The sequence below is a fragment of the Pan paniscus genome, chromosome 8, assembly GCF_029289425.2.
Source record: "Pan paniscus chromosome 8, NHGRI_mPanPan1-v2.0_pri, whole genome shotgun sequence".
Lineage (NCBI taxonomy): Eukaryota > Metazoa > Chordata > Mammalia > Primates > Hominidae > Pan > Pan paniscus.
The window spans coordinates 111,665,276-111,690,123 of NC_073257.2; the positions used below are offsets into that span (position 1 = coordinate 111,665,276).

The following is a 24,848-nucleotide window of genomic DNA, read 5'->3' on the forward strand; positions in this document are numbered from 1 at the left end:
AGGGTACAGAGTAAAATGGTGCAGTGTGAAAATTCCCAGACTTGGAAACAGAATATCAAAGTTCCTAGACTTACGAAGACAGATGTGAACTCTGGCATTCAGCAGGTTACTTATCCTGCAAGTGGAAAGAAATGGCTTAACTCTAAGATCCATCTGACAATTTTCAAAGACCTATAGTAAAAACTAGCAGGGGGTTAGGAAAGTTATCAAAGCAGCAGTTTCTTTCTACTGAAGTCACAGATGGGAAAGACGGATTCTAGTGATGAAATATTTTTCTATGACCAGGTCCCAATGGTAAAGTTCATCACTACCTGTGTCTGTCACTTTCATATTTATAATCTCATTTTACACAAACAACACACTGATAATAGAACTGTTGTTCCTATCTTAGGAGAGTAACTGAAGCATAAAGAGCTTCCCCTTGGCCAGGAAGCCTCTGAATAACATGCACAGATTGTGTACTAATGAATGTTTATATGAAGAGTCTTGCCTTTATTTATTATTTATTTATTTTTGAGACAGAGTCTCACTCTGACATCCAGGTTGGAGTGCAGTGGCACAATCTTGGCTCACTGCAACCTCCACCTCCCGGGTTCAAGTGATTCTCCTGCCTCAACCTCCTGAGTAGCTGGGATTACAGGTGTGTGCCACCATCCCCTACTAATTTTTTATATTTTTAGTAGAGATGGGGTTTCGCCATGTTGGCCAGGCTGATCTGGAACTCCTGGCCTCATGATCTACCTGGCTCAGCCTCCCAAAGCGCTGGGATTACAGGCTTGAACCACCACACCCAGCCTAGATTTTAGGGACTTTGATCTTTCAGGATTTCAACATTCAGGATTATAGCATTCAGGATTGTGTCTTTGGGGATTATGATCCAAACCCCTCTTTATGTATAAAGCAAGATATACATACAGTCCATAACAAATATACAGTGTATTTATGGTATTAAAATTTCAGGAGAGAGGAGTGTTTAGGGAAAAGGAGTGACCAAAAAATCTCCTTAGACATGATAGTCAAGAAACACTGAACTAGAATAAGGTACCAACAAGGGAGAAAGTCATGGTTAAAGGCATAGTCATAGTTAAAGCGAAAGCAGTAAAAATGTGATATAAAATGGATTTAATGTGAACTTATTTTGCTTAAAATGTGTCCTATTAAGGAATACATCATATGAACATTATCCAGAAGTACAAAAATAATGCAGATGTTTTAAGAAATCCAAATACTGAAATAGGATGGTATTCACATCTTTTCCTGTCTTACAAAGAATTATTTATATTAAATATTTATTAATCTTTGGACTTTTTTGGTATAATGAGGACAGTGGCTGGAGAGAGGAAAATTGGAAGAAGCCTAGAGAGGCTACGTGATTTATATGAAAAGGGCATAGAGTTACCTTAGGAGGAAGAGAAGAGATCTAGGAGCAATAGGGGCGGGGAAGTAACCACAGGTGAGCTCAAATAGCCTGAGATCTTTTAGGAAAAAGAAAGGAGATTCAGTGATACGAGAACTTTGAAGAGAATGGCAAGGAAGTTTTAAAGAAGGTTTGTTTTCGGTTCACATTATCAGATGTTATAATTGCCCATTTGCCATCTCTTCAAAATAATAGAATTTTGTAGTATTTGCAAAAATTTTGGAGTGTGACACTGTTGAAAAACAAACATGAATATGTATTTATTCCATTGTATAAAAGCAATAATTTAGAAATTAAAAGAACGTTGCAGAGATCTCTAAATAGAGCTAAAGATTTTTTTCTAAAGTAATGTTTTTGTTTTGTTTCTTAGATAAGCTGTTTTTCCCCCAAATAGTAGAAAAAGCCCATGTAACGTGGGCTTATTACTTTGCAAACCATTTTTTCTAAATACCCCTACCAACAGTTTAAGCAGAGCATTATGCTTGATCTTATATTTTACTAGCCAGCTGTTCTCCATCACTATTTGTCTTTCTGTTCTCTGCCAGGAAACCTCATTTATCAGCCTTAAATCCTAATTTACATGCATTCACTATCTTTTTTGTTTAATCTTGGTAAATCAAAAATCAGTTAATCTGTCCCTGGATAATTGTATCTATTACAACAACTAAGAGGAAATATATTCTTCTGTCTTTGGAGAAATACCAGTTAAGATTACAACATAGCACTGGGAAGTACAGCTAATCCCCAAACAATGAAGGCATTAGGAGTGTTGACCCCCTCATACAGTCTAAAACTTACATAGAACTTTTGACTCCCCCAAAACTTAAGTTAAATCCTGTGAAGTCATGCACAACATCTGGACAGTTTTCCCTAGCAGGAATTTGTTTTTATCTTGATGGCTTTCATGGGTTTTTCTGTTAACAATAGTGACATCTTCAGTAATGTAATACCTTCAGATTTTCGTGATGTTGAATCAGGGTTCTCTTCCATAATGTTGACAGTCCTTTTCATAGAGGACCATGTGTAATGATCCTTAAAGGTCCTTATGATCCCTTGATCTCGAGGCTAAATTAGAGACATTGTGTTTGGGGGCATGTAGACCACTTTGTTGCTTTCAGGGTTGAACTCTTGGGGTTCTGCATGGCCAGGGGCATTGTTCAATATCAAAAGAACTTTAAAAGACAGTCCCTTATTGGCAAGGTCCTTCTGACTTAGGGACAAAGTGTCTGTCTGAGTCCATTTGTGTTGCTATAAAGGAATATCTGTGGCTGGATAATTTATAAAGAAAAGAGGTTTTATTTGGCTTACAGTTCTGCAAGCTACCTGTTCCATGAAAGGGCCATATATATTCAAAGCCAGAAGGAGTTGAGAAAACAAACGAGGCAGACAAATCCAATTTGTCAGTATTGTATGGTTTATTGAGGGAATTTACAGACAGAAGCATGGTCTTGGGTGGCTGCAAGACAGGTAGAACTCTGCCCCATAACCCCCCAGACCCAGGGATTATATCTTAGGAAAAAGTATAGGTGGTCTGGTAAGAATGTATAGGTGGCTACAGGAATTGCAGCGTATGATTTCTGCAGCAACAGGGATTGTTTTGGAGGAAACTTGTAACGAATAGGTGTTTCTACATAAAGAGTAATACATCAACTAAACATTTTGGAGGCATTCCTGGACTCAGGGTTAGCCAGGTGGATTAGCATTTAAAATAAAGTCACTTCTGTCTCCACACTGTACAAGAAGCATGGCACCAGCATCTGCTTCTGATGAGGGCCTCAGGAAGCTTCCATTCATGGCAGAAAGCAAAGGGGAGCCAGAATGTACAGATTACATGGCATGAACAAAAACAAGAGAAGGGGGAGGAGGTGCCAGGCTCTTTTTAGCAATCAGTCTGGGGAAACTAATAGGGTGAGAACTAATAGGACAATAGGACAGCACCAAGACATGCATGAAGAATATGCTGCCTTGACCCAAGCATCTCCCATTAGGCTCCCACCTCTAACATTAGGGATCAGATTTCAACATGAGACTTGGTGGGGGCCAAACAAACCGTATCCAAAGCATAGTATTCTGCCCCTGACCCCCCAATCCCATGTCCTTCTCACATTACAAAATATAATCTTCCCATCCCCAAAGTCTTAACTTGTTCTAGCATCAATTCATAAGTCCAAAGCCTCATCTGAGACTCAAGGTAAGTTCCTTACAGCTGTGAGCCTATGAAATGAAACATATTATTTGCTTCCAAGATACAGTGGTGGTACAGGCACTGAGTAAACATTCCTGTTCCAAAAAGGAGAAATCAAAGAAAGGGGGCAATAGGCCCCGTGCAAATCTGAACCCCAGCAGGACAGACATTAAACCTTAAAGCTCTAAAATCTACTTTAACTTCACATCCTACAACCTGAACACACTGGTGTAAGGAGTGGGCTCCAAAGCCTTATGCAGTTCTGTCCCCGCAGCTTTTCTGGGCATGGCTCAAGTGAGCTGCTCTCATGGGTTAGAGTTGAATGCCTGTGACTTTTCCAGGCTGAGGGTGCATGCTGTTGATGGTTCTACCATCCAAGGTCTGGAGGGCAGGTGGCCATGTTCCCACAACTCCATTAGGAAGTTCCCCAGTGGGGACTCTGCAGGGGTTCCAACCCCACATTTCTGCTTTGCATTGCCTTAGTAGAGTCTCTGTGGGGACTGCCCCTGTGGCAGGCTTTTACCTGGGCATTCAGGCTTTCTAATACTCCTCTGAAATCTAAGTGGAAGCTGGCAAGCCATGACTTGCATTCTGTGTGCCTGCAGACTTAACACGGAAGTTACCAAGGCTTATAGCCTACATCCTCCAGAGAGGCTGGAGCCAGAGCAGCTGGGATGCAGGGAGCAGCATCCTGAGGCAGGAGCCACACAGCAGCAGCACCTGGGATTGTTCCTCAAACTATTCCATCCTCCTAGGCCTCTGGGCCTTTGATAAGAGGGGTAGCCTTGAAGATTTCTGAAATGGCTTCATAGCCTTTTTCTCATTGTTCTGACACCTGGCTCCCTTTTATCAGTGCTAATCTGTCTAGCAAGTGATCGGACTCGGCTAATCCAATATTCTTGGATTCCTCTCCTGAAAATGCCCTTTCCTTCTCTACCACATGGCCAGGCTTCAAATTCGCTAAATTTTTATTCTCTGCTTTTAAGTTCTGACTTTAGGTCATTCCTTTGTTCACATATTTGATTGTAGGTTGTTAGAAGCAGCCACACTTTGTTTTTTTTGGAGACAGGGTCTTGCTCTGTCACCCAGGCTGGAGCAGTGGCAGGATTATGACTCACTGCAGCCTTGATCTCCTGGGATGAAATGATCCTCCCACCTCAGCCTCCCAATAGCTGGAACTACAGGCACATACCACCACACCCAGCTGATTAAAGAAAAAAAAATGTAAAGTTGGAGGTCTCACTGTGTTGCCTAGGCTGGTCTCAAACTCCTGGGCTCAAATGATCCTCCTGCCTCAGCCTCCCAAAGTGCTGGGATTACAGGCATGAGCCACCATGCCTGGCCTCACCACTTATTGAACGCTTTGCTGCTTAGAAAGGCGTGGCCTTTACTGTCTGTATTTCTGTCAGCACTTTGGCCACAACCGCTCACACAGTCTAACAAATCCCAAACTTTCCCTTATCTTCCTGTTTTCTTCTGAGCCTTCTAAACTCTTCCAACTTTTGCCCATTACCCAGTTCCAAAGCCACTTCCACATTTTCAAGTATCTTTATAGCAACCACCCTCTCCTTGGTACCAGTTGTCTTCCTTAGTTCATTTGTGTTGCTATAAATGCCTGAGGCTTTGTAACTTAAAAAGAAATTTTATTTGGCTCACAGTTCTGCAGCCTGTACAAGAAGCCTGGTGCCAGTATATCCTAACCACAACATCATTGATTGGACCAATCCAGAAAAAGGGTTCTGATTGTCCAGGCCCTCTTGTACAGTCAAAAGACTGGCAGCTGGTGTTTATCTTTTCCTTTGAAGGCTCAGGGGTTAGCTGCTATGTAGACAGGGGCTGTCCTGATAATAAACCTGACTGCATTTGCACAAAACAGTAGAGTTAGCTTTTCCCTTTCTGCCTTAAATCTTGATGCTCGATTCTCTTCCTTACTAATGTGTTTTGTGGCATTTTTTCCTTACTGATAAATGTGTTTTGTGGCATTTTTTTGTGGCAAACTGATGCAGACAGAAAACCAAATACCCCATGTTCTCACTTATAAGTGGGAGCGAAACATTGGCTACATATGGACAAAGACGGGAGCAATAGACACTGAGGACTACTAGAGTGGGGAGAGAAGGAAAGAGGGAAGGGCTGAAAAACTACCTATTGGGTACTATGCTAACTACCTGGGTGATGGGTTTAGTCATACTCCAAACCTCAGCATCTTGCAATATATCTTTGTAACAAATCTGCACATGTATCCCCTGAAGAGTACAAGTTGAAAAGAAAAAAAAAAGCCCCTGTAGGCTGGGCATGGTGGCTCATGCCTGCAATCCCAGCACTTTGGGAGGCCAAGGCGGGTGGATCACTTGAGATCAGGAGTTCAAGACCAGCCTGGCTAACATGGCAAAACCCCGTCTCTAGTAAAAATTTAAAAAATAAAAAAAAATTAGCCAAGTGTGGTGGCACGCACCTATAATCGCAGCCACTCAGGAGGCTGAGATAGGAGAATAGTTTGAACCTGGGAGGTGGAGGTTGCCGAAAGCTGAGATTGCGCCACTGCACTCCAGCCTGGGTGATGGAGTGACTCTGTCTCAAAAAAAAAAAAAAAAAAGATAATAAACATGTTTATTATATTAAACATGTTTCCCTGAGTTCCGTTAGCTACTCCAACAAATCAATCAAACCTGAGGAGGGGGTTGTGGGAATTCAGATTTATAGTTGGTCGGTGACAAGCACAGGCAAAATAATCTGGGGCTTGCAATTGATGTTGGAAGTTGGCTGGTGAGGAGTGGGAAGTTGGGGGACAGTCTTGGGGACTGAGCCCTCAACCTGTGGGATCTGATGCTATCTTCAGGTAGATAATGTTGAGATTGAATTAGAGTACACCGAGCTGGTGTCTGCTGCAGAAGTGATTGCTTGCTTGGTGTGTGTCAGGGAGACCCTCACTCCCCACATTTGGTCATAAAAGTCCTCTGTGTTGATTGTTGTGAGAATAGAAAAAACACTTTGAGTTTTCCTACTCTCGGAAAGATCAGTATATGAAATAAATTGTATTGCTTTACACTAGCAACAAACAATCCTAAAATGCAGTTAATAAAAATTCAGTTTATAATAGCATCAAAAAGATAAAATGCTTAGGAATAAATGTAATCAAAGAAGCGTAAGACAGGCCAGATGCAGTGGCTCACACCTGTAACCCCAGCACTCTGGGAGGCCGCGACGGGTGGATGATGTGAGGTCAGGAGTTCCAGACCAGTCTGGCCAACATGGTGAAACTCTGTCTGTATTAAAAATACAAAAATTAGCCAGGTGTGGTGGTGGGCACCTGTAATCCCAGCTACTTGGGAGGCTAAGAAAAGAGAATCACTTGAACCTGGGAGGCAGAGGTTGCAGTGAGCCAAGATCGCACCACTGCACTCCAGCCCAGGCAACAGAGCAAGGCTCAGTCTCAAAAAAAAAAAAAAAAAAAAAGTGTAAGACAGTATACTGAAAACTACAAAACATTGTTGAAAGAAATTTTAAAAGACTTAACAATGAAGAAATAAATGGAAAGACATCCCATGTTCATAGATTGGTAAACTTACTACTTTTAAGATTCCAACACTCTTCAATTGATCTACGGAGTCAATGTAATTGCTAGCAGAATTCCAACTGCCTTTTTGTGTAAAAGTTGACAAATTGATCCTAAAATCCATCTGGAAACGCAAATGCCCCAGGATAGCCAGAAAATCTTGAAAAAGAAGAACAAAATTTGATGACATACTTCCTGATTTCAAAACTTACTACAAAGCTATGGTAATCAAGGCCATGTAGTACTGGCATAAAGATAATTATATAGCTCAATAGAATACAATTGAAATTCCAGAAATAAGCACTTACATTATAGTCCATTGATTTTTGACTAGGATTCCAAGACAATTCAGTGGGGGAAAGAATGGTCTTTTTAACAAATGATGCTAAGACAACTGGATATCCACATACAAAAGAATAAAGTTGGACCCTTACCTTACACCAAATGCAAAAATTAACTCAAAGGGTCATAACCTAAATTTAAGAACTAAAAAACCTTTTAGAAGAAAACGGGTAAATCTTTGTGACCTTTGGGTTAGGCAAAGCCTTCTTAGACATAACATCAAAAGCATGAATGACAAAAGAAAAAAATTGGATAAATTGGATTTTATCAAAGTTGGAAACTTTTATGCTTCAAAGTGGCATCAATAAAGTGAAAAGACAACCCTCAGAATGGAAGAAAATCTGCGAATCATATATACAATGGGGTCTTGTATCTAGAATATGCAAAGAACACTTACAACTCAACAATAAACAATAACCATTTCCCATCCTGGCTAACATGGTGAAACCCCGTCTCTACTAAAAATACAAAAAATTAGCCGGGCGTGGTGGCGGGCGCCTGTGGTCCCAGCTACTCCGGAGGCTGAGGCAGGAGAATGGCGTGAACGCGGGAGGCAGAGCTTACAGTGAGCCGAGATCGTGCCACTGCATTCCAGCCCGGGCGACAGAGCGAGACCCTGTCTCAAAAAAAAAAAAAAAAAAAAAAATGAAAATAACCATTTCTCCAAAGAAGGTATACAACTGACCAACAAGTACATGAAAAAATGCACATCATTCGGGAGGCGGAGCTTGCAGTGAGCCGAGATTGCGCCACTGCACTACAGCCTGGGCGACAGAGCGAGACTCCATCTCAAAAAAAAAAAAAAAAAAAAGCACATCATTAGTCATTAGGGAAATGCAAATCAAAACCACAATGAGATACCACTTCATACCCGCTAGGATTACTGTAACCCAAAAGTCTGACCATATCAAGTGTTGGATAGAATGTGAAGGAACTGTAACCTTCATATGCCACTGATGGGAATGTAAAATGGTGCCACTCCTTGGTAAAACAGTCTGGAAATTACTCAAAATGTTCAACACGGACTTGCCATATGACCCAGCAATTCCACTCCTAGGTATGTACTCCCAGAGAATTGAAAACATATGTCCTCACGAAAACTTGGTACATGAATGTTCATAGCAACATTATTTATCTCTTAGAATTAGAAAACAGTTTTGTAACTAACTCCAAATGAAATAAATCAGTCAAAGATTACCAATGCTAAAACCATTTGGTAAATGTTGAATGGGAGCTGAATATCCACAGTGCCAAAATATCACCCTATAGGTTACTTGCTAGTCATAAAAATAGAAAATGTCATAATTGACTATCTGGTTGTTTTCACCTTAACCCGGTAATCAAACTTAACATTACTAGTGGGAAATTATACTGCTGAAGGACAGAATACAGGTTGGACCACTTGGAAAGCAGCTGAAATATTGAAAACTCTTTTTTTTTTTCCAAGACGGAGTCTTGCTCTGTCGCCCAGGCTGGAGTGCAGTGGCGTGATCTCGGCTCACTGCAACCTCTGCCTCCCGGGTTTAAATGATTCTCCTGCCTCAGTCTCCAGAGTAGCTGGGATTATAGGCGCACGCCACCACACCCAGCTAATTTTTGTATTTTTAGTAGAGACGGGGTTTCACCTTGTTGGCCAGGCTGGTCTCAAACTCCTGACCTCGTGATCCACCCGCCTCAGCCTCCCAAAGTGCTGGGATTACAGGCGTGAGCCACCGCACCTGGCCCATTGAAAACGTTTATGGTTAGCCTTTGATCAAGCAAGAGTGATTTACAAACAGCACCAGTTCATAAGGTGGCCAGCCATCCTTGTTTGCTTGGAACTTTTCCGGTTTTTGCATTGGAAGTCCCACATACTGAAAAATTCATCATTGGTCCCTGAGCCAGCAAAATTACTTTTGTACCCCTTCTCCAGGTTCTCACCTCCCTGCTCGAATCCTGGAATTAGGGAAGGAGGAATTGAATAACAAGGAAAAATGATAAAAAGGAATGAGACTTTGTTCCCCAGAAGTAACTGGTCCCTGAGCCAATAAAGGAGAGAAGCTTTTTTTTTTTTTTTTTGAAGGAGGGATATTTTTACCTAATGAAAGCACATGTCATGAAATTTTAAAAGGCAAAAGCATCGCAAGTCATAATGAAAATTCTCATTTCCTCCTTCCAAGCTTGTTTATTTTCTAGCAAAATATATTGTTTCAACTCCCAGGCTTAAGGGAAATAATCTTTGATATAAGAAGTTATTGTGGAAAGTCATTAAGCTGTTATGCCCAAAGCAAATGTTCATACCCCACTCCTTATCAAAGAGCACCAGAAAATGCACCCACACAAGATCCCCTGCAAGCAGAGACCATATGCTTTGTTGAAATGGTTGAGCTAAGCGATCAAAGAAGCTTTAATAGAAAACCAAAGCCATGCTCAAACCATCCTGCAGCTAAAACAGAATCTCAGCATGTCAAAGCAGAAAGGAAAATCAGCATGAAAAGATATTTTATTTAACACTCACAGGACACTGCCTAGGAACCAGGCACTATTCCAGGCACCGTCCAAGTGTTCACTCATCGAATCCCTGCTGCAAACTGTGAGGCAGGTAGTATTAGCTCAGTCATCCCCATTTCACAGATGGGGAAACTGAGGGACGGAGCAGTTAAGTCCTGTGCACCCAGGTAGCTAGATCCAGAGTCCACGACATGCATGTGACCACTCTGCTACACAGCCATGTGGTTGTGGTCTAGAGGTGTTAACTAACTTCCCAGCGGTTAGCACTGAATGATTGTGTGGGTTTCATACAGGACTACGACCCATCTTTTTAAAAAGTTCTTGCTAAGAATTACCACAAAAACAAACATGTGTATGGCATCTGAAAACTAAAACAGTGCTAGGCATGGTGGCACGAGCCTGCAGTCCCAGTGACTTGGGAGGCTAAGGTGGGAGGATCTCCTGAGGCCTGGACTTCCAGACCAGCCTGAGAAACATAGCAAGGTCCCATCTCTACAAATAAATACATAAACAAATAAATATAAATAAAGCATATGCAGCCTCAGCGACATTTTAGGCAGTCTAAGAACATCTCTACTCTACTATTTTTCCTTTTTTTTTTTTTTTTTTTTGAGACAAAGTCACTCTGTCACCCAGGCTGGAGTGCAATGGCACAATCTCGGCTTACTGCCACCTCCGCCTCCCGGGTTCAAGCGATTCCCCTGCCCCAGCCTCCTGAGTAGCTGGGACTACAGGCACGTGCCACCACACGCAGCAAATTTTGTGATTTTAGTAGAGATGGGTCTTCACCGTGCTGGCCAGGCTGTTCTCGAACAGGAGAGAAGCTTTAAATTGGATGTTGGCTTTGTTGTTGTTGTTGTCGTCGATGTTTTTGGTGGGTAATAAAAATGTTCCCAAATTGGTTGTGGCAGTGGTTGCACAACTCTGTGAATATGCTAAAAACCATTGACTTGTACACTTCAAGCGGTTGAATTGTATGTAATTTCATCTTAATAAGGCTGCTTAAAAATGGATGTGAGAAAGAAGTTTCAGATTAGATTAGCCTGGACCTTTTTATACCTGAGAGAGACCAAAAAGCTGTAGGATCTGCCTTGAGATGTGGTCAAGACAAGGGAAGGGGCTGGGCGCTGTGGCTCACGCCTGTAATCCCAGCACTTTGGGAGGCCGAGGCTGGCGGATCACCTGAGGTCAGGAGTTCAAGACCAGCCTAGCCAACATGGTGAAACCCCGTCTCTACTAAAAATACAAAAATTAGCCCTGTGGCTCACGCCTGTAATCCCAGCACTTTGGGAGGCTGAGGCAGGCGGATCATGAGGTCAGGAGATCAAGACCATCCTGGCTAACATAGTGAAACCCCGTCTCTACTAAAAATACAAAAAATTAGCCAGGCATAGTGGCATGTGCCTGTAATCTCAGCTACTCGGGAGGTTGAGGCAGGAGAATCGCTTGAACCCAGGAGGCGGAGGTTGCAGTGAGCCGAGATCGCGCCACTGCACTCCAGCCTGGATGATAGAGCGAGACCCTGTCTCAAAAAAAAAAGAAAAAAAAAAGTTAGCTGGGCGTGGTGCCGCGTACCTGTAATCCCAGCTCCTCGGGAGACTGAGGCAGGAGAATCGCTTGAACCCAGGAGGCAGAGGTTGCCACAAGCTGAGATTGTACCACTGCACTCCAGCTTGGGCAGCAGAGCGAGACTTCATCTCAAAAAAAAAAAGAAAAAAAAGACAAGGGAAGAGAGTTTCACATGGCACAGTTGAAGACACAGGTGGGAACAAAATACTATTTCTTATTTGTTCTCTAGTTTACGTCTTTCAGTAAACTGGCTACACTGGTTTGATTGGATATTTTTTCCCCTACAACCAAGAGTTGTGACGAAAATATTCAATCCACCCATTCCTGTGCAGATGAAAAATTTTATCCTTTAAAATCACAATGTTGTGTATTTGGATTGTATTGCTCTGGTTCCTCACAGAATTTTTTTTAAAAATATCAGACCACATTGGCATTATGCCACTAGTCTATATTGAAAATGTATTCGAGGCCAGGCACAGTAGCTCATGCCTGTAATCCCGGCTCCTTGGGAGGCTGAAGCAGGCGGATCGCTTGAGCTCAGCAGTTTGAGATGAGCCTGGGCAACATGGCAAAACCCCATCTCTACAAAAAAATACAAAAATTAGCTGGTCATGGTGGTGCGCACTTGTAGTCCCAGCTACTGGGGAGGCTGAGGTGGGAGAATCACGTAAGCCCTAGAGATGGAGGTTGCAGTGAGCTGGAGGTTGCAGTGAGCTGAGATCACACCACTGCACTCCAGCCTGGACAACACTATCTCAAAAAAAAAAATTAGAAACAGCTGTATAAAATATTTATATAGGTGTGTCATTGGAGCCCTAGAAGAGAATGTTTTTCTTAAGTGTTAGCCTGAGGAGTAGCTGGGCTTCTGAACAATTGGTTTGTATATGGAATTATATCATTATAAAGACATTTTTTTTTGTCTGCCTAGCTCTTTTCCTTTCTGAAGCTGCCCCTGAATAATGATGCTTTCCTGGTGCGATTGTTAATCACATAGATTTAATTCCCCTGCCCATGGGAGGGGAATTGGCTAGCCAGTCAGAATGCCTCATTCCTTTGTCCATATTCATTGGTCCAGAGCTGGGAACACAACACAAACAGGGCTGTTCAGAATCCTATGAAAGACTTTTTCTGGAGCTGTCAGGAAAGAGACACTCTTTTTGCTAGGATTACTGGTCATGAGGACCATGTAAGTCTAGAGCTTTCGTAGCCATTTTTACCACCAAGTGGGAAGAGCCTACTTGAGAACGAAACCAACACAGTTGCAAACGTCCTAAGGATGTTGTTTGAGACTCTGAACCCATCTGCGCCTAAAGCTAGATCATTCATGGACTTTTTTATTAAATTAGCCAATACATTTTCTTTTTCATTTTTTTGTTTATACCAGTTTGATTTGGATCTCTGTCCCTTGCAACCAAAAGAAGCCTCACTGATATAGTCTCTGATTAAGTTTCCCTCCTTTCATTGGTAGGAAGGAAGCTCAGAGTCAAAATTGCAGCCCACATGTAGCAAGTGGACAGGATCCTATTGAATGAATTTTGTATAATGGGCTTGTCCCTCGTTTTATCTTCTTTTTTCTATTCTTTTTTTCTTCACTCACATTGTATCTTGTTATATTTTACATGTTTTTCTAAGCCACTACAAATTCTTTTTACAATATGACAATAAATAGTAGAGATTGTTTCCCACATTGTCCTGAATCTGGACTACAATAAAACTAAAGGTTTATTTCTAACGTACATCATTGTTTTCCTGTCCAGACTTCATCTCTCCCTTCTTTTCCAACCCTGGTTTTGTCCTAGAAATCACTCTTCTTCCATGTAGCCCATGTGCTTTAGGGAAGGCTGACCTTACCACAGCTTCAGGATGGGCCTGATTAATCCAAGAGTAACCTCATCCTTGTAAGGAATTGATTCAGGAATTTACACCACTGAGATACCAGGAGAAGTTTGCTGGTGGATTCTACCTCTGGGAGACCTACTGAAAATGACCTTTTCTGTCTTTTACTATATGTTATGGTGTGTGGGTGTGAGTCCTGAAACTGTTGCAGCCATCTCACCCACCTATTTGAGGATTACGCTGATGGCGAAAGAGAACAAATCAAAGAATGAGAGGAAGTTGGAGCAGAGCCACTAGAGTAAGTCAAGCCTGAGAACTGGTCTATTTGTGGGTTCTGGTTACTTGAACCAATAAGTATTTTCATTCAAGCCACTTCGAGTTGGTTATACCCTTTTTTTTTTTTTTTTTTTTTTTTCGAGAAAAAGCCTTGCTCTGTCGCCCAGGCTGGAGCACAGTGGCATGACCTCAGCTCACTGCTGTCTTCACCTCCTGGGTTCAAGTGATTCTTCTTCCTCAGTCTCCTGAGTAGCTGGGATTACAGGCACATGCCACCATGCCCGGCTAATTTTTTTTTTTTTTGTTAGAGCCAGAGTTTCACCATGTTGGCCAGTCTGGTCTCAAACTCCTGTCCTCTAGTGATCTGCCCGCCTCAGCCTTCCAAAGTGCTGGGATTACAGGCGTGAGCCACCATGCCCAGCCGAAGTTGGGTATACCCTTCAGAAGAATTTTAATATAATTGGAGAATAAGTTCATTTTCCTTCTAGCAGTTGCTAGCGACCTTTGTTAGTAGGGTTAAGAACCTTCCAAAGCTCTGTTACAGTATGACAGTCATTTGCAAGAGATATCCTATCTTTAGGAAAACTATCTTACTAGTTAAGTCATTTGGGTTGGCTGAGTTCAATGGCTTTTAAACCACCATACAGCTTACATAAGTCACTCAGAGTTCAGTCGACTTCATTAAGTACTTTGTACCTTGAAATTGTTTAGAAGTCAATTATAGTTTCTGTGAAGATAAGACACCTGTAAATAAGTGATCCTATTTGAAGATCTTTCAACTCATTCACAAGGGTCCACTTACAAGATACCGAAGTAATGGCCCTTACCTTCTTTATAGGTCAAAAGAAACAGAATCTCCTTCTCCTGGATACGTGATACAACACAGTTGTCTCTCATGTCAGAAGTCATGATTACAAGAATAGCACACTTTAGCCCGTATCCTTGTACCCAGCACTGTACTCGATGCTCTGTGGATGCAACCTCAATGGTAAAATAATTTAAGCTCAAAGTAAGATATTCTTTAAATAAGATGTAGACCTCTTACTGCAAACTCCTTTTGCAAATTACCACTTGGTAATCTCTCTCAAATTTACCAAAACAACAAGTTAAAAAAAAAAACTAGCTGAAAAGCTAAGTGCTAATAAAAGCACTCTCAAAATTTCTACTTATATGTCTGAACATATATAAACACACAGAGAAATACATATTTTACAGTGCTAATATTTTAAGTGCTAATAAAAGCACTCTGAAAATTTCTACTTGTATGTCTGAACATATATAAACACACAGAGAAATACATATTTTACATTCTTGGCAGTAGGCTTAAAGATATTTGTACAGCAAATTTTCTTGGGCCCACTAATTTGGCCATTCTCATGTTCTCAATTCACAAAACTATCTATAATAATAGTCCAAATATAAATTATAAGAATGAATTTGTTATTATGCACTTAAATAAGTTCATAGTAAAAAGACCAACATATGTCAAGGTAGTGTTTTTCCTTACCATGATAAAAATAAACACAGCTTTGTGTTATCAACAGATTGTTTTGATCAACAGGTTGTGTTGGTGATGCTTTCAGGGAACTAATATGCTAATATCCTACAACATTCAACATCTTATATTTCTCTTTCTTTCTTTTGAGAGAGAGAGAGAGATCGAGAGACAAGGTGTCTTGTAAGGTCTGGGCTTTCTGAAAAGAAAAAATAAAATAGAGACAGGATCTCGCTTTGTCACCCAGGCTGCAGTGTAGTGGCACAATCAGCTCACTGCCACCTTAAACTCCTGGGCTCAAGCAATCCTCCACCTTTAGCCTACCAAGTAGCTGAGACTACAGGAATGCACCACCACAACTGGCTAATTTTTTTTTTTTTTTTTTTTTTTTTTTTTTTTTTTTTTTGTAGAGCTGGGGTCTTGCTATGTTGCCAAGGCTGGTCTCAAGTGATCCTCCTGCTTTGGCCTTACAAAGTGTTGAGATTACATAAGCGTGAGACATTGCATCCAGCCCTTATATGTGTGGGGTTTTTTTTAGCTTATTTTTTTCAGTCTTCTAGCTCTCCTGCAATTAACCACTATTAACAGTTTCTTTCAGAAATGTTTGATAATTTACTTGTATTTAATTGCTTGTGAAGCTATCTATATGTTTTTCCATGTGATAATTTACTGTTTATATTGCCCCCCATGTTATTTATATCAGATATATTTTCAGTTTGGCTGCTTTCAATATTAATATTTGTTTTATAACATTGTCTTTAAAAATTATGTATACATATTTCTCTTTTATAATATTATCCTTTGTTTCCAGTACTCAGAAGAGTATTTTTTTGTCTAGTGCATCTTTTTATGTTAGTTCATTTTTTTCTGGTATTTTATGACCTATCAAGGATGTACTGTATGGGATGATATGAAGTAAAGACCTAAATTAATCTTTCTTTCTTTCTTTTTCTTTCTTTCTTTCTTTTTTTTTTTTTTTAATTTGACAGAGTCTTGTTCTGTCACCCAGGCTGGAGTGCAATGGCACCATTTCGGCTCACTGCAACCTCTGCCTCCTAGGTTCAAGCGATTCTCTGCCTCAGCCTCCTGAGTAGCTGGGATTACAGGAGCTCACCACCACGCCCAGCTAATTTTTGTATTTTTTAGTAGAGACGGGGTTTTGCCATGTTGTCCAGGCTGGTCTGGAACTCCTGACCGCAAGTGATCCACCCGCCTCAGCCTCCCAAAGTGCTGCGTTTACAGGCAAGAGCCACCATGCTCGGCCTAATCATTTATTTTCTATGTTGATATCCTGTTGCCCAAAAAATATGGAACAATTCAGCCCATTTGCGGTAGTTTGTCACAAGTTAAAAGTTTATCCTTTGAATATACAAGGAACATCATTCTGTACCACTGATAACTTTCATTATTTGTAAAAGTATATACTCTTTGTAAAAATTATCTAAAACTGAATAGTTAACTCTTTTTTATAGAACCTAAGTCTAATTCAATGAGTTCATTCATTATTTAACATATTCTTTGAATTTATTCAAAAGAATTTCACTGTATTTCAATTTTTAATAATTACAGGAAGAATAGTTTTACAATAGAAGAAAGTTTTTTTTAAAATTCATGTTAATTCAATTATCTGTATGTCTTTTTTGGTCCCTGGATATTCCAAAACTATATATATATTTTTTTTTCTTTTTTTTTTTTTTTTGAGACAGAGTTTCGCTCTTGTTGCCCAGACTGGAGTGCAATGGCATGATCTCGGCTCACCACAACCTCCACCTCCCAGGTTCAAGCCATTCTCCTGCCTCAGCCTCCCGAGTAGCTGGGATTGCAGGCATGCACCACCACGCCTGGCTAATTTTGTATTTTTAGTAGAAATGGGGTTTCTCCCTGTTGGTCAGGCTGGTCTCGAACTCCCAACCTCAGGCGATCCGTCTGCCACGGCCTCCCAAAGGGCTGGGATTACAGGCATGAGCCACTGCGCCCGGCCTCTAAAAAGATTTTTGTTTGTTTTGGAAGTATAAAAATGTTAATATTATTCTTGGGGGGAGAATTTGGGAGTAATTATTTTATTATTTCCTAGTTACAGTTTTTAATTTTTTATAGGAACATGAATTACTCGGCTCAATTTAAAAAATGTGAAGGGAAAACAATGTTTTTACTGTTCCCACTTAAATTTGGATATGTGTTCCAAGATACTACACAAGAATGAAAATCCTTATTAAATCTATCCCTAATGATTAACCAAAAGTGTACCACTCTGTGCTTATCTTGGACATTGAACTTTTGTAGATTTTTCAAAGTTATTTAAGTGCAAAACTTAATTAGTTAACATTTGCTTGCTAAATAGAAATGATACAGCATATTTTCTCCTGAATCATGTAGATGAGTCATTCTTTTCTATTGAATTATCTCTGTGCAATCAATGATTTACACTGCAGCACACCCACACTGAGTCATTAAGAAGAGATATTTTGAGACCATTAAGAGGAGATTTGGGATCAATCTTTTTACATAGGACCAGCAGAGCTAAGTTTAGAATTCAGGTTTCCTGACACCTTTATTTATGTTTTGCAGTGTTTCATTGTACAGCCTTCCTATCCCTATTAAAAACATCAAGGCATTCGTCCCATCTTTTGATGCTTTTATGATTCTCAGTGATTCCAGAAGATTACAGATCATGGTTCTGCAATGCTTCTGTCAGTCCTTTTAGAACCCATTTTGGGCTGCAGGAACTTTCATATTCATTCATTTCATTTTTTACATTCATTAATGTAAAAAAGATAGGCTCAGAAGCCCCTGCCTTCCCCCACCCCAAGAATGACCACTACGAACAGTTTATTTGAATCAACGTTTATATTGTTTGAATCTGTTAAGTGTAAATACATAATTTTTTAAATCAAAATGGAATCACACTATTCTACCACTTGCTTTTTTAAAATAGACTTTATTTCTTAGAGCAGTTTTAGGTTCACAGCAAAATTGAACAGAAAGTATAGAGACTTCACATAATGCCCTGCCCCCATTATGTATAGCCTCCCTCATCATCAATTTATCAGCAGCCCCCACCAGAGGGGTACATTTGTGTCAACTGATGAACCTACATTGACATAACACTATCACACAAAGCCCATAGTTTACACTAAGGTTCACTATTGGTTTTCTATATTCTATGAGTTTGGACAAATTTATAATGACATCTATTCACAACTATAGTTATCATACAGAATAATTTCACTGCCCTAAAAATGCTCTGAGCTCCACCTATTCATTCCTCCCTCCCTGCTAACCCCTGGCAACCTGTGATCTTTTTACTGTCTCCCTAGTTTTGACTTTTCCAGAATGCCGTCTAGTTGGAATAATACAGTATGTAGCCTTTTCAGGTTGACTTCTTTCACTTAATAATATGCATGTAAGTTTCCTACACATCTTTTCATGGCTCAATAGTTCATTTCTTTTTAGCACTGAATAATATTCCATTGTCTGGTATATTATGACTATTGATGTTTAATATGATGATTGATACAGTTGGATTATTATCTACCATGTTTGTGGTGACTATTTCTCTTTGTTGTCTTTGTTCTCTTTTCCTATTTTTTCTTCCACTCTTTTTTTCACTTTTGTGGTTTAGTTGACTGTTTTATATGATTACATTTTCTCTTCTTTCTTAGCATATCAGTTATACTTCCTCTTTTTCTTTTTTACATTTTTAGCAGTTGCCCTAGAGGTTTTTTGTTTGTTTGTTTGTTTTTGGTTTTCTTTTTGAGACGGAGTCTAGCTCTGTCGCCAGGCTGGAGTGCAGTGGCACCGTCTCGGCTCACTGCAACCTCCACCTTCCGGGTTCAAGTGATTCTCCAGCCTCCTGAGTAGCTGGATTATAGGCATGTGCCGCCACGCCCAGGTAATTTTTGTATTTTTAGTAGAGACGGGGTTTCACCATGTTGGCCAGGATCATCTGTAACTCCTGACCTTGTGATTTGCCCACCTCAGCCTCCCAAAGTGCCCAGGATCCCAGCCATAGAGTTTTAAATACACATTTACAATGAATCCAAGTCCACTTTCAAAGAACACTATGCTGCTTTACAGGTAGTGCGAGTACCTTATAATAACAAAATAACCCTAATTCTCCCTCCCATCCCTTATGTCTTTGCTGTCATTCATTTTTGTTATACATAAGCATTTAAAAATATACACAGAAATATGCATGATTGAGTACATTGTTGCTATTATTTTGAGTGAACTGCTATTTTTTAGGTCAATTAGAATTAAATAATTTATTTTACCTTATTTCTTCTCCAGTGCTCTTCCTTTCTTTATGTAAATCCAAATTTCTGACCTATATCATTTTCCTTCTCTCTTAAGCAGGGGTCCCCAGCACCTGGGCCGCAAACTGGTACTGGTACAAGGCCTGTTAGGGCTGCACAGCAGGTGGTGAGCAGCAGGCTTCTTAGCTCCACCTCCTGTCAGATCAGCAGAGGCATGTGATTCTCATAGGAGTGTGAGCCCTATTGTGAAGTGTGCATGTGAGGGATCTAGGTTGCACACCCTTATGAGATCTAATGCCTGATGATCTGAGGTGGAACAGTTTCATCCTGAAACCATTCCCCACAAAATTGGTCTCTGGTGCCAAAAAGGTTGGGGACCACTCCTCTATAGGAATTCTTTTAACATTTCTTGCAAGGCAGGTCTACTGGCAACAAATTCCCTCAGTCTTTGTTTGTGTGAGAATGTATTTATGTATTTTTTATTATATATATATATATAGAGAGAGAGAGAGAGAGAGACAGAGAGAGAGAGAGAGAGAGAGAGAGTGTGTCTCACTATGCTGCCCAGGCTGGACTCAAACTCTTGGATCAAGCAATCCCTCCACCTCAGCCTCCTGAATAGCTGGGACTATAGGCATGCACCACTGTGCCTGGCTTCTCTTTACTTTTAAAGAATAATTTTGTGGGTACAGAATGCTGGCTGTTGGTGGCTTTTTTCTCTCACCACTGTAAATATTTCATTCCATTCTCTTCTTGCTTGCATGCTTGCTGAGGAAAAGTTGGACATAATTTTCATCTTTTCTCCTCTACAGGTAAGGTCTTTTTCCCCGGGCTTCATTCAGAATTTTTTATCTTTGATTTCCTGCAACTTATATATGCATGCCTGGTTGTAGGGCTTTTGTTTGTTTGTTTGGCATTTGTTCTACTTGGTGTTCTCTCAACTTCTGTGATCTGTGATTTGGTGTCTGAAATTAGTATGAGAGAAATTCTCTTCCATTATTGCTTCAAATATTTATTCTGTTCCTTTCTCTGGTTATTCTCTTCCTGCTATTTCCATTACACATATGTTATACCCTTTGTAGTTGTCCCATAGTTCTTGGAGATTCTGTTTATATAGTCTTACTTATTTTTGCAGTTTTAGCAGTTATTTTCAAGTTCAAATATTCTGTTTTCAGCCTTGTTCAGTCTACCAAAAAGCCCATCAAAGGCATTCTTTATTTCTATTACAGTGTTTTTGATCTCTAGTATTTATTTCTTTTTAGTTCTTTCTTAGAATTTAAACTCTCTGCTTACATCGACCCATTTGTTCTTGTATGCTGCCTACTTTATCCATTAGAGCCCTTGGCATTGTGATCATAGTTGTTTTAAATTTCTGGTCTGATAATTCCAACATCCCAGTCATATCTGAGTTTGGTTCTCATGCTTGCTCTCTGTCTCTTTAAAGCCTTTTTTTTTTTTTTTTTTTTTGCCTTTTAGTATGCCTGGCAATGTTTTCTTCATAGCTGGACAGGATATACGGGGTAAAAGGAAGTGCTGTAACTAGACCTTTAGTAGTGTGGTATACAGTGGGGGAGGGGGAGAGGAAGAGTTCTATAGTTCTGTGAAGAGGTCTCAGTCTTTTCGTAAACCTGTGTCTCTAGACTGAATTTCACAAGTGCTTCTCAGTTCCTATCTGCCCCGATCCCTGTTAGGTGGGACGTGATGGCTAGAGTGGGCTGCAGCTGGGTATTTTCAGTTTTCATGTGGAAGGCTAGAAGAGACTGGAGTTCTTATTTCCCTTCTCCTGCATCATTTAGGCTCCTATAAATCACGAGCATTAGGCTCTATTTAAACAGGTTTTCCCAAGGGCAGACTTTGTTTAGAAGAGAAGAATAGAGTGTCCAGGTATATTTCAAATGGTTACTTTTCCTATCCCCTCTGCCAGGAACATGGAAGCAGGAGGAGATTTTTCTCTAATAAAAAGAGAACAATATTTGAGAACCTCTTTGAATTCCTATGGGTAAACTCATGAAAGTGTGGAGATCATCCCCTCCTTATGGCTGAGTCACTCTGGAATTTTTCTCTCTCAAACTTATCTACACTGGGCCTCCGGCAATTCAATTACAGTTCAGGTTTTCCTGCCCTAGCCCTGGTTCCTGCTGAGATTTCTTTTTTTTTTTTTTTTTTTTTTGAGACAGAGTCTCTGTCGCCCAGGCTGGAGTGCAGTGGCGTGATCTCAGCTCACTGCAAGCTCCGCTTCCCGGGTTCACGCCATTCTCCTGCCTCAGCATCTCCGAGTAGCTGGGACTACAGGCGCCCGCCACCACGCCCGGCCCCTGCTGAGATTTCTGCGCCAGTAAATTGTGATTTTTGATATTCTCTTGTTTATCTCTTCAGTTTGCCCTGTAACCTTATCTCTCTACAGATCTAAGAAGAGTTGTTGATTTTTCTATTTGTTCAGATTTTTAGTTATTGTTAGGAAAGATTCGTGACTTCCTGGCTCCTTACTTGCTTTTCTCATTCAATATTCCCTATGAGTACATATTTTATACTTCAAGCAACTTGTTTTGATGAACATTTAGATTCTCCACCCTCTCTTTTTTTGATTACTTAGAACGTTTAGGCCAGACACGATGGCTCATGCCTGTAATCCCAGCAGTTTGGGAGGCCGAGGCGAATGGATCGCTTGAGCCCAGGAGTTTGAGGCTCTACAAAAAAATTAAAAAAAGAAAATTAGGTGTTAATCCTTGACCTTATATTTCTCAAAGTTTTACCAAGAGTTCCCCCAGACCCCGAGTCCTACCACCAGTGCCAAGAGAAGTATGCAGCCTAAAGGTGCACCCTGCCCCAAGTGAGATCTCTTAGTTCCACAGCTGACCTTTCCTGGCTCTTCTGGTGAGTGGTATGGAAAATGATGGAGAAACTGCCATATGTTTTCATAATGGTCAGACCAATTTACATTTCCATCAACAGTATACTAGGGTTCCCTTTTCTCCACACCCTTGCCAGCACTTATCTTGTTTTTTTTTTTTGTAATAGCCATCCTAATAGGTATGAGGTGGTATCTAACTGTGGTTTTGATTTGTGTTTTCCAGATGACTTGTGAAGTTGATTCAGTTGTCATATACCTGTTGACCATTTATATGTCTTCTTTGGAAAAGTGTCTGTTCAAGTCCTTTGCCCACTTTTTAATTTGTTAGTGTATGTTTGCTATTGAGTTGTATGAGTTCCTTATAGTATATTGTGGATATTAACTCTTCATCAGTTATATGGTCTGCAAATATTTTCTCCCACACTGAATGCTGCCTTTTCATTTTTTTTATGTGTATACTTGACTTTTAAAATCAGTAACAAGGTCCATACAATTCACATTTGGCTGATATGCCTCTTGATTCTCTTGTAATTTGTAAGTTCCTTTGACTCCTTTCCTTCTTTTAATTTATTTATTAAAAAATGGAATCATTTGCACTATAGAATCTCCCATATTCTGGATTTTGACAATTGCATTCCAATGGAGTCCTTTAGCATGTTCCTGTGTTTCTTATAATCCGGTAGTTAGATCTAGAATTTGACCAGATTTAAGGCCAATTTTTTTTAGCTAGGATACTGCATGGGTGGTTATATTTTAGCTAGGATACCGCATGGGTGGTTCATGATATCATGAAAAAAGCATGTTCTTAAAGCAATTTAAGTGACAGTACAAAAGGTTGGGTCAGGTGGGGCATGGTAGCTCATGCCTGCAATCCCAGCCCTTTGGGAGGCCAAGGCAGGAGGATTGTTGAAGCCCGGAGTTTGAGACCAGCCTGGGCAACATAGTGAGACCCCGTCCCTACAGAAAACATTTTTTTAATTAGCTGGGCTTGTTGGCATGTGCCTGTAGTCCCAGCTACTCAGGAAGCTGAGGCAGGAAGATCGCTTGAACCCATGAGGTCAAGGCTGCAATGAATCATGATGGCAACACTGCACTCTAGCTCAGGCAACAGACCAAGACCCTGTCTCGAAAAACAAAAAACAATAACAAAAAAAGAAAAGGTTGGGTCGATGACAGTTTCTACCGACTGATGCCACCACTCTGTTTACAGAATCACCCCTCTCCTCTGGCCCTGATGTTTTATCATGATATCATATTTACAATGCCTGGCAAAGGCTTCATTCCCATTTGGCATACTACCTCTCAGGCAGATAGACCTTTTGAAAGCCTGTATTATGTATATAACATATAGGCTCACACTGGATAAGCTATTTTATAACCTGACTTCTTCAAAGAAAGTTTACATCATATTTAAACCATGTTTTAGATTCTATATTTTTAATTAAAAATCTAAGGAAGAAGGATATTTCACATTTCTATAAACTCTAAGATCTTGTAGCAGAAGCGAAACTGCACATTTAGGGGTGCCTGCCCCTCTACTGATGCTGCCCTTTGTGGGTCATATGTCCTTAGGAAAATGAAAGACTGTGCACTCTTGATTTGTTGGCCAGCTCTGTTGACATCTTTCAGTGGTTCCTTTTATGTAAGGCCACTCCTACAGAGGCCTCTTGTACTTTGGGAACTGGTGAGTCTCCCTGTCCCTAGGGCTTTTTAGTCACATGTCCATCCACTGTTTCAATGTAACATGCATCTAGGCAAGGTTAACGATTAAATGGTTGGGATGAAAGGTCATCCTTTACGCAGAACATCAGAATGGTAGATAATTCCTGTTCCACTTTCTTTGACGAAACAAGTAAAGAAGAAACAACACAATCATATTAATAGAAGAGTCTTCGTTCCAGACGCAGTCCAGGAATCATGCTGGAGAAGTTCTGCAACTCTACTTTTTGGGTGAGAAATTACATTTATCTTCATATTGACTCTTCTCAGACTCAGAACAAGTGGTAGTTAGTTAACTTAGGGTGGTCACCAACAAGAACCAGAAATGTTAGCTGTGCAATTGGTCTAAAGCTCAGGCTTTTTAGAAAGCATAATTCATAATATCTCCAGAGGATATAAGATCTGGGAAATGTAATGCAAATTATTCTCTGTCGTATGTTTTTTTATATCAGACTCTTGTACTAGCTAGTTGCAAAATTGCCTTCTCTAAAGAGAAACAGGTAAAAACCTTCCAATTTAATGCGTGTGAGGAAGGAGAATTGTTGTTGCATACTTTGCTAGTAGAAGGAAGAGAAGGTCCGTGACTGAGTCTTGCTGAGACATGTTGATGTTGAAATGATAATGATAAGTTCTGGAAGAACTGGCAACTAATGATATGGACTAGAAGTTGAGTCTAGGGATGCAACTTTGGGCATCATGAGCACTGAAATAATTTTTGAACAACTAGAGTTGGGTAATATTGTTTTTAAGGAAAAGAAGAGACACCACTTAGAGGGTGAACAAGAACAGTGTAACATTACGGAGTCATAGATAGCAAAAAATTTCAAGATAGGGGCCAATCAACAGTATCAAAGGT

The 24,848-nt window shown here is 40.3% G+C and overlaps 1 protein-coding gene across 2 annotated transcripts in view; it reads left to right on the forward strand.

Moving 5' to 3' along the window:
• The first annotated feature begins 636 nt into the window (after positions 1–636).
• Positions 637–24,848, forward strand: part of ABCC2 (ATP binding cassette subfamily C member 2) — an 83,218-nt gene continuing 59,006 nt past the window's right edge. Inside the window, exons 1-3 of one of the 2 annotated variants that reach the window (XM_063607850.1) lie at positions 637–13,693; positions 14,510–14,659; positions 15,577–24,223. In XM_063607850.1, the coding sequence (XP_063463920.1) occupies positions 24,191–24,223 (33 nt within the window). In that variant the 5' untranslated portion in view covers positions 637–13,693; positions 14,510–14,659; positions 15,577–24,190. Of the gene's footprint in view, positions 13,694–14,509; positions 14,660–14,966; positions 24,224–24,848 lie in introns of those variants that run through there. The other variant, XM_034931269.3, reaches the window with a different exon arrangement.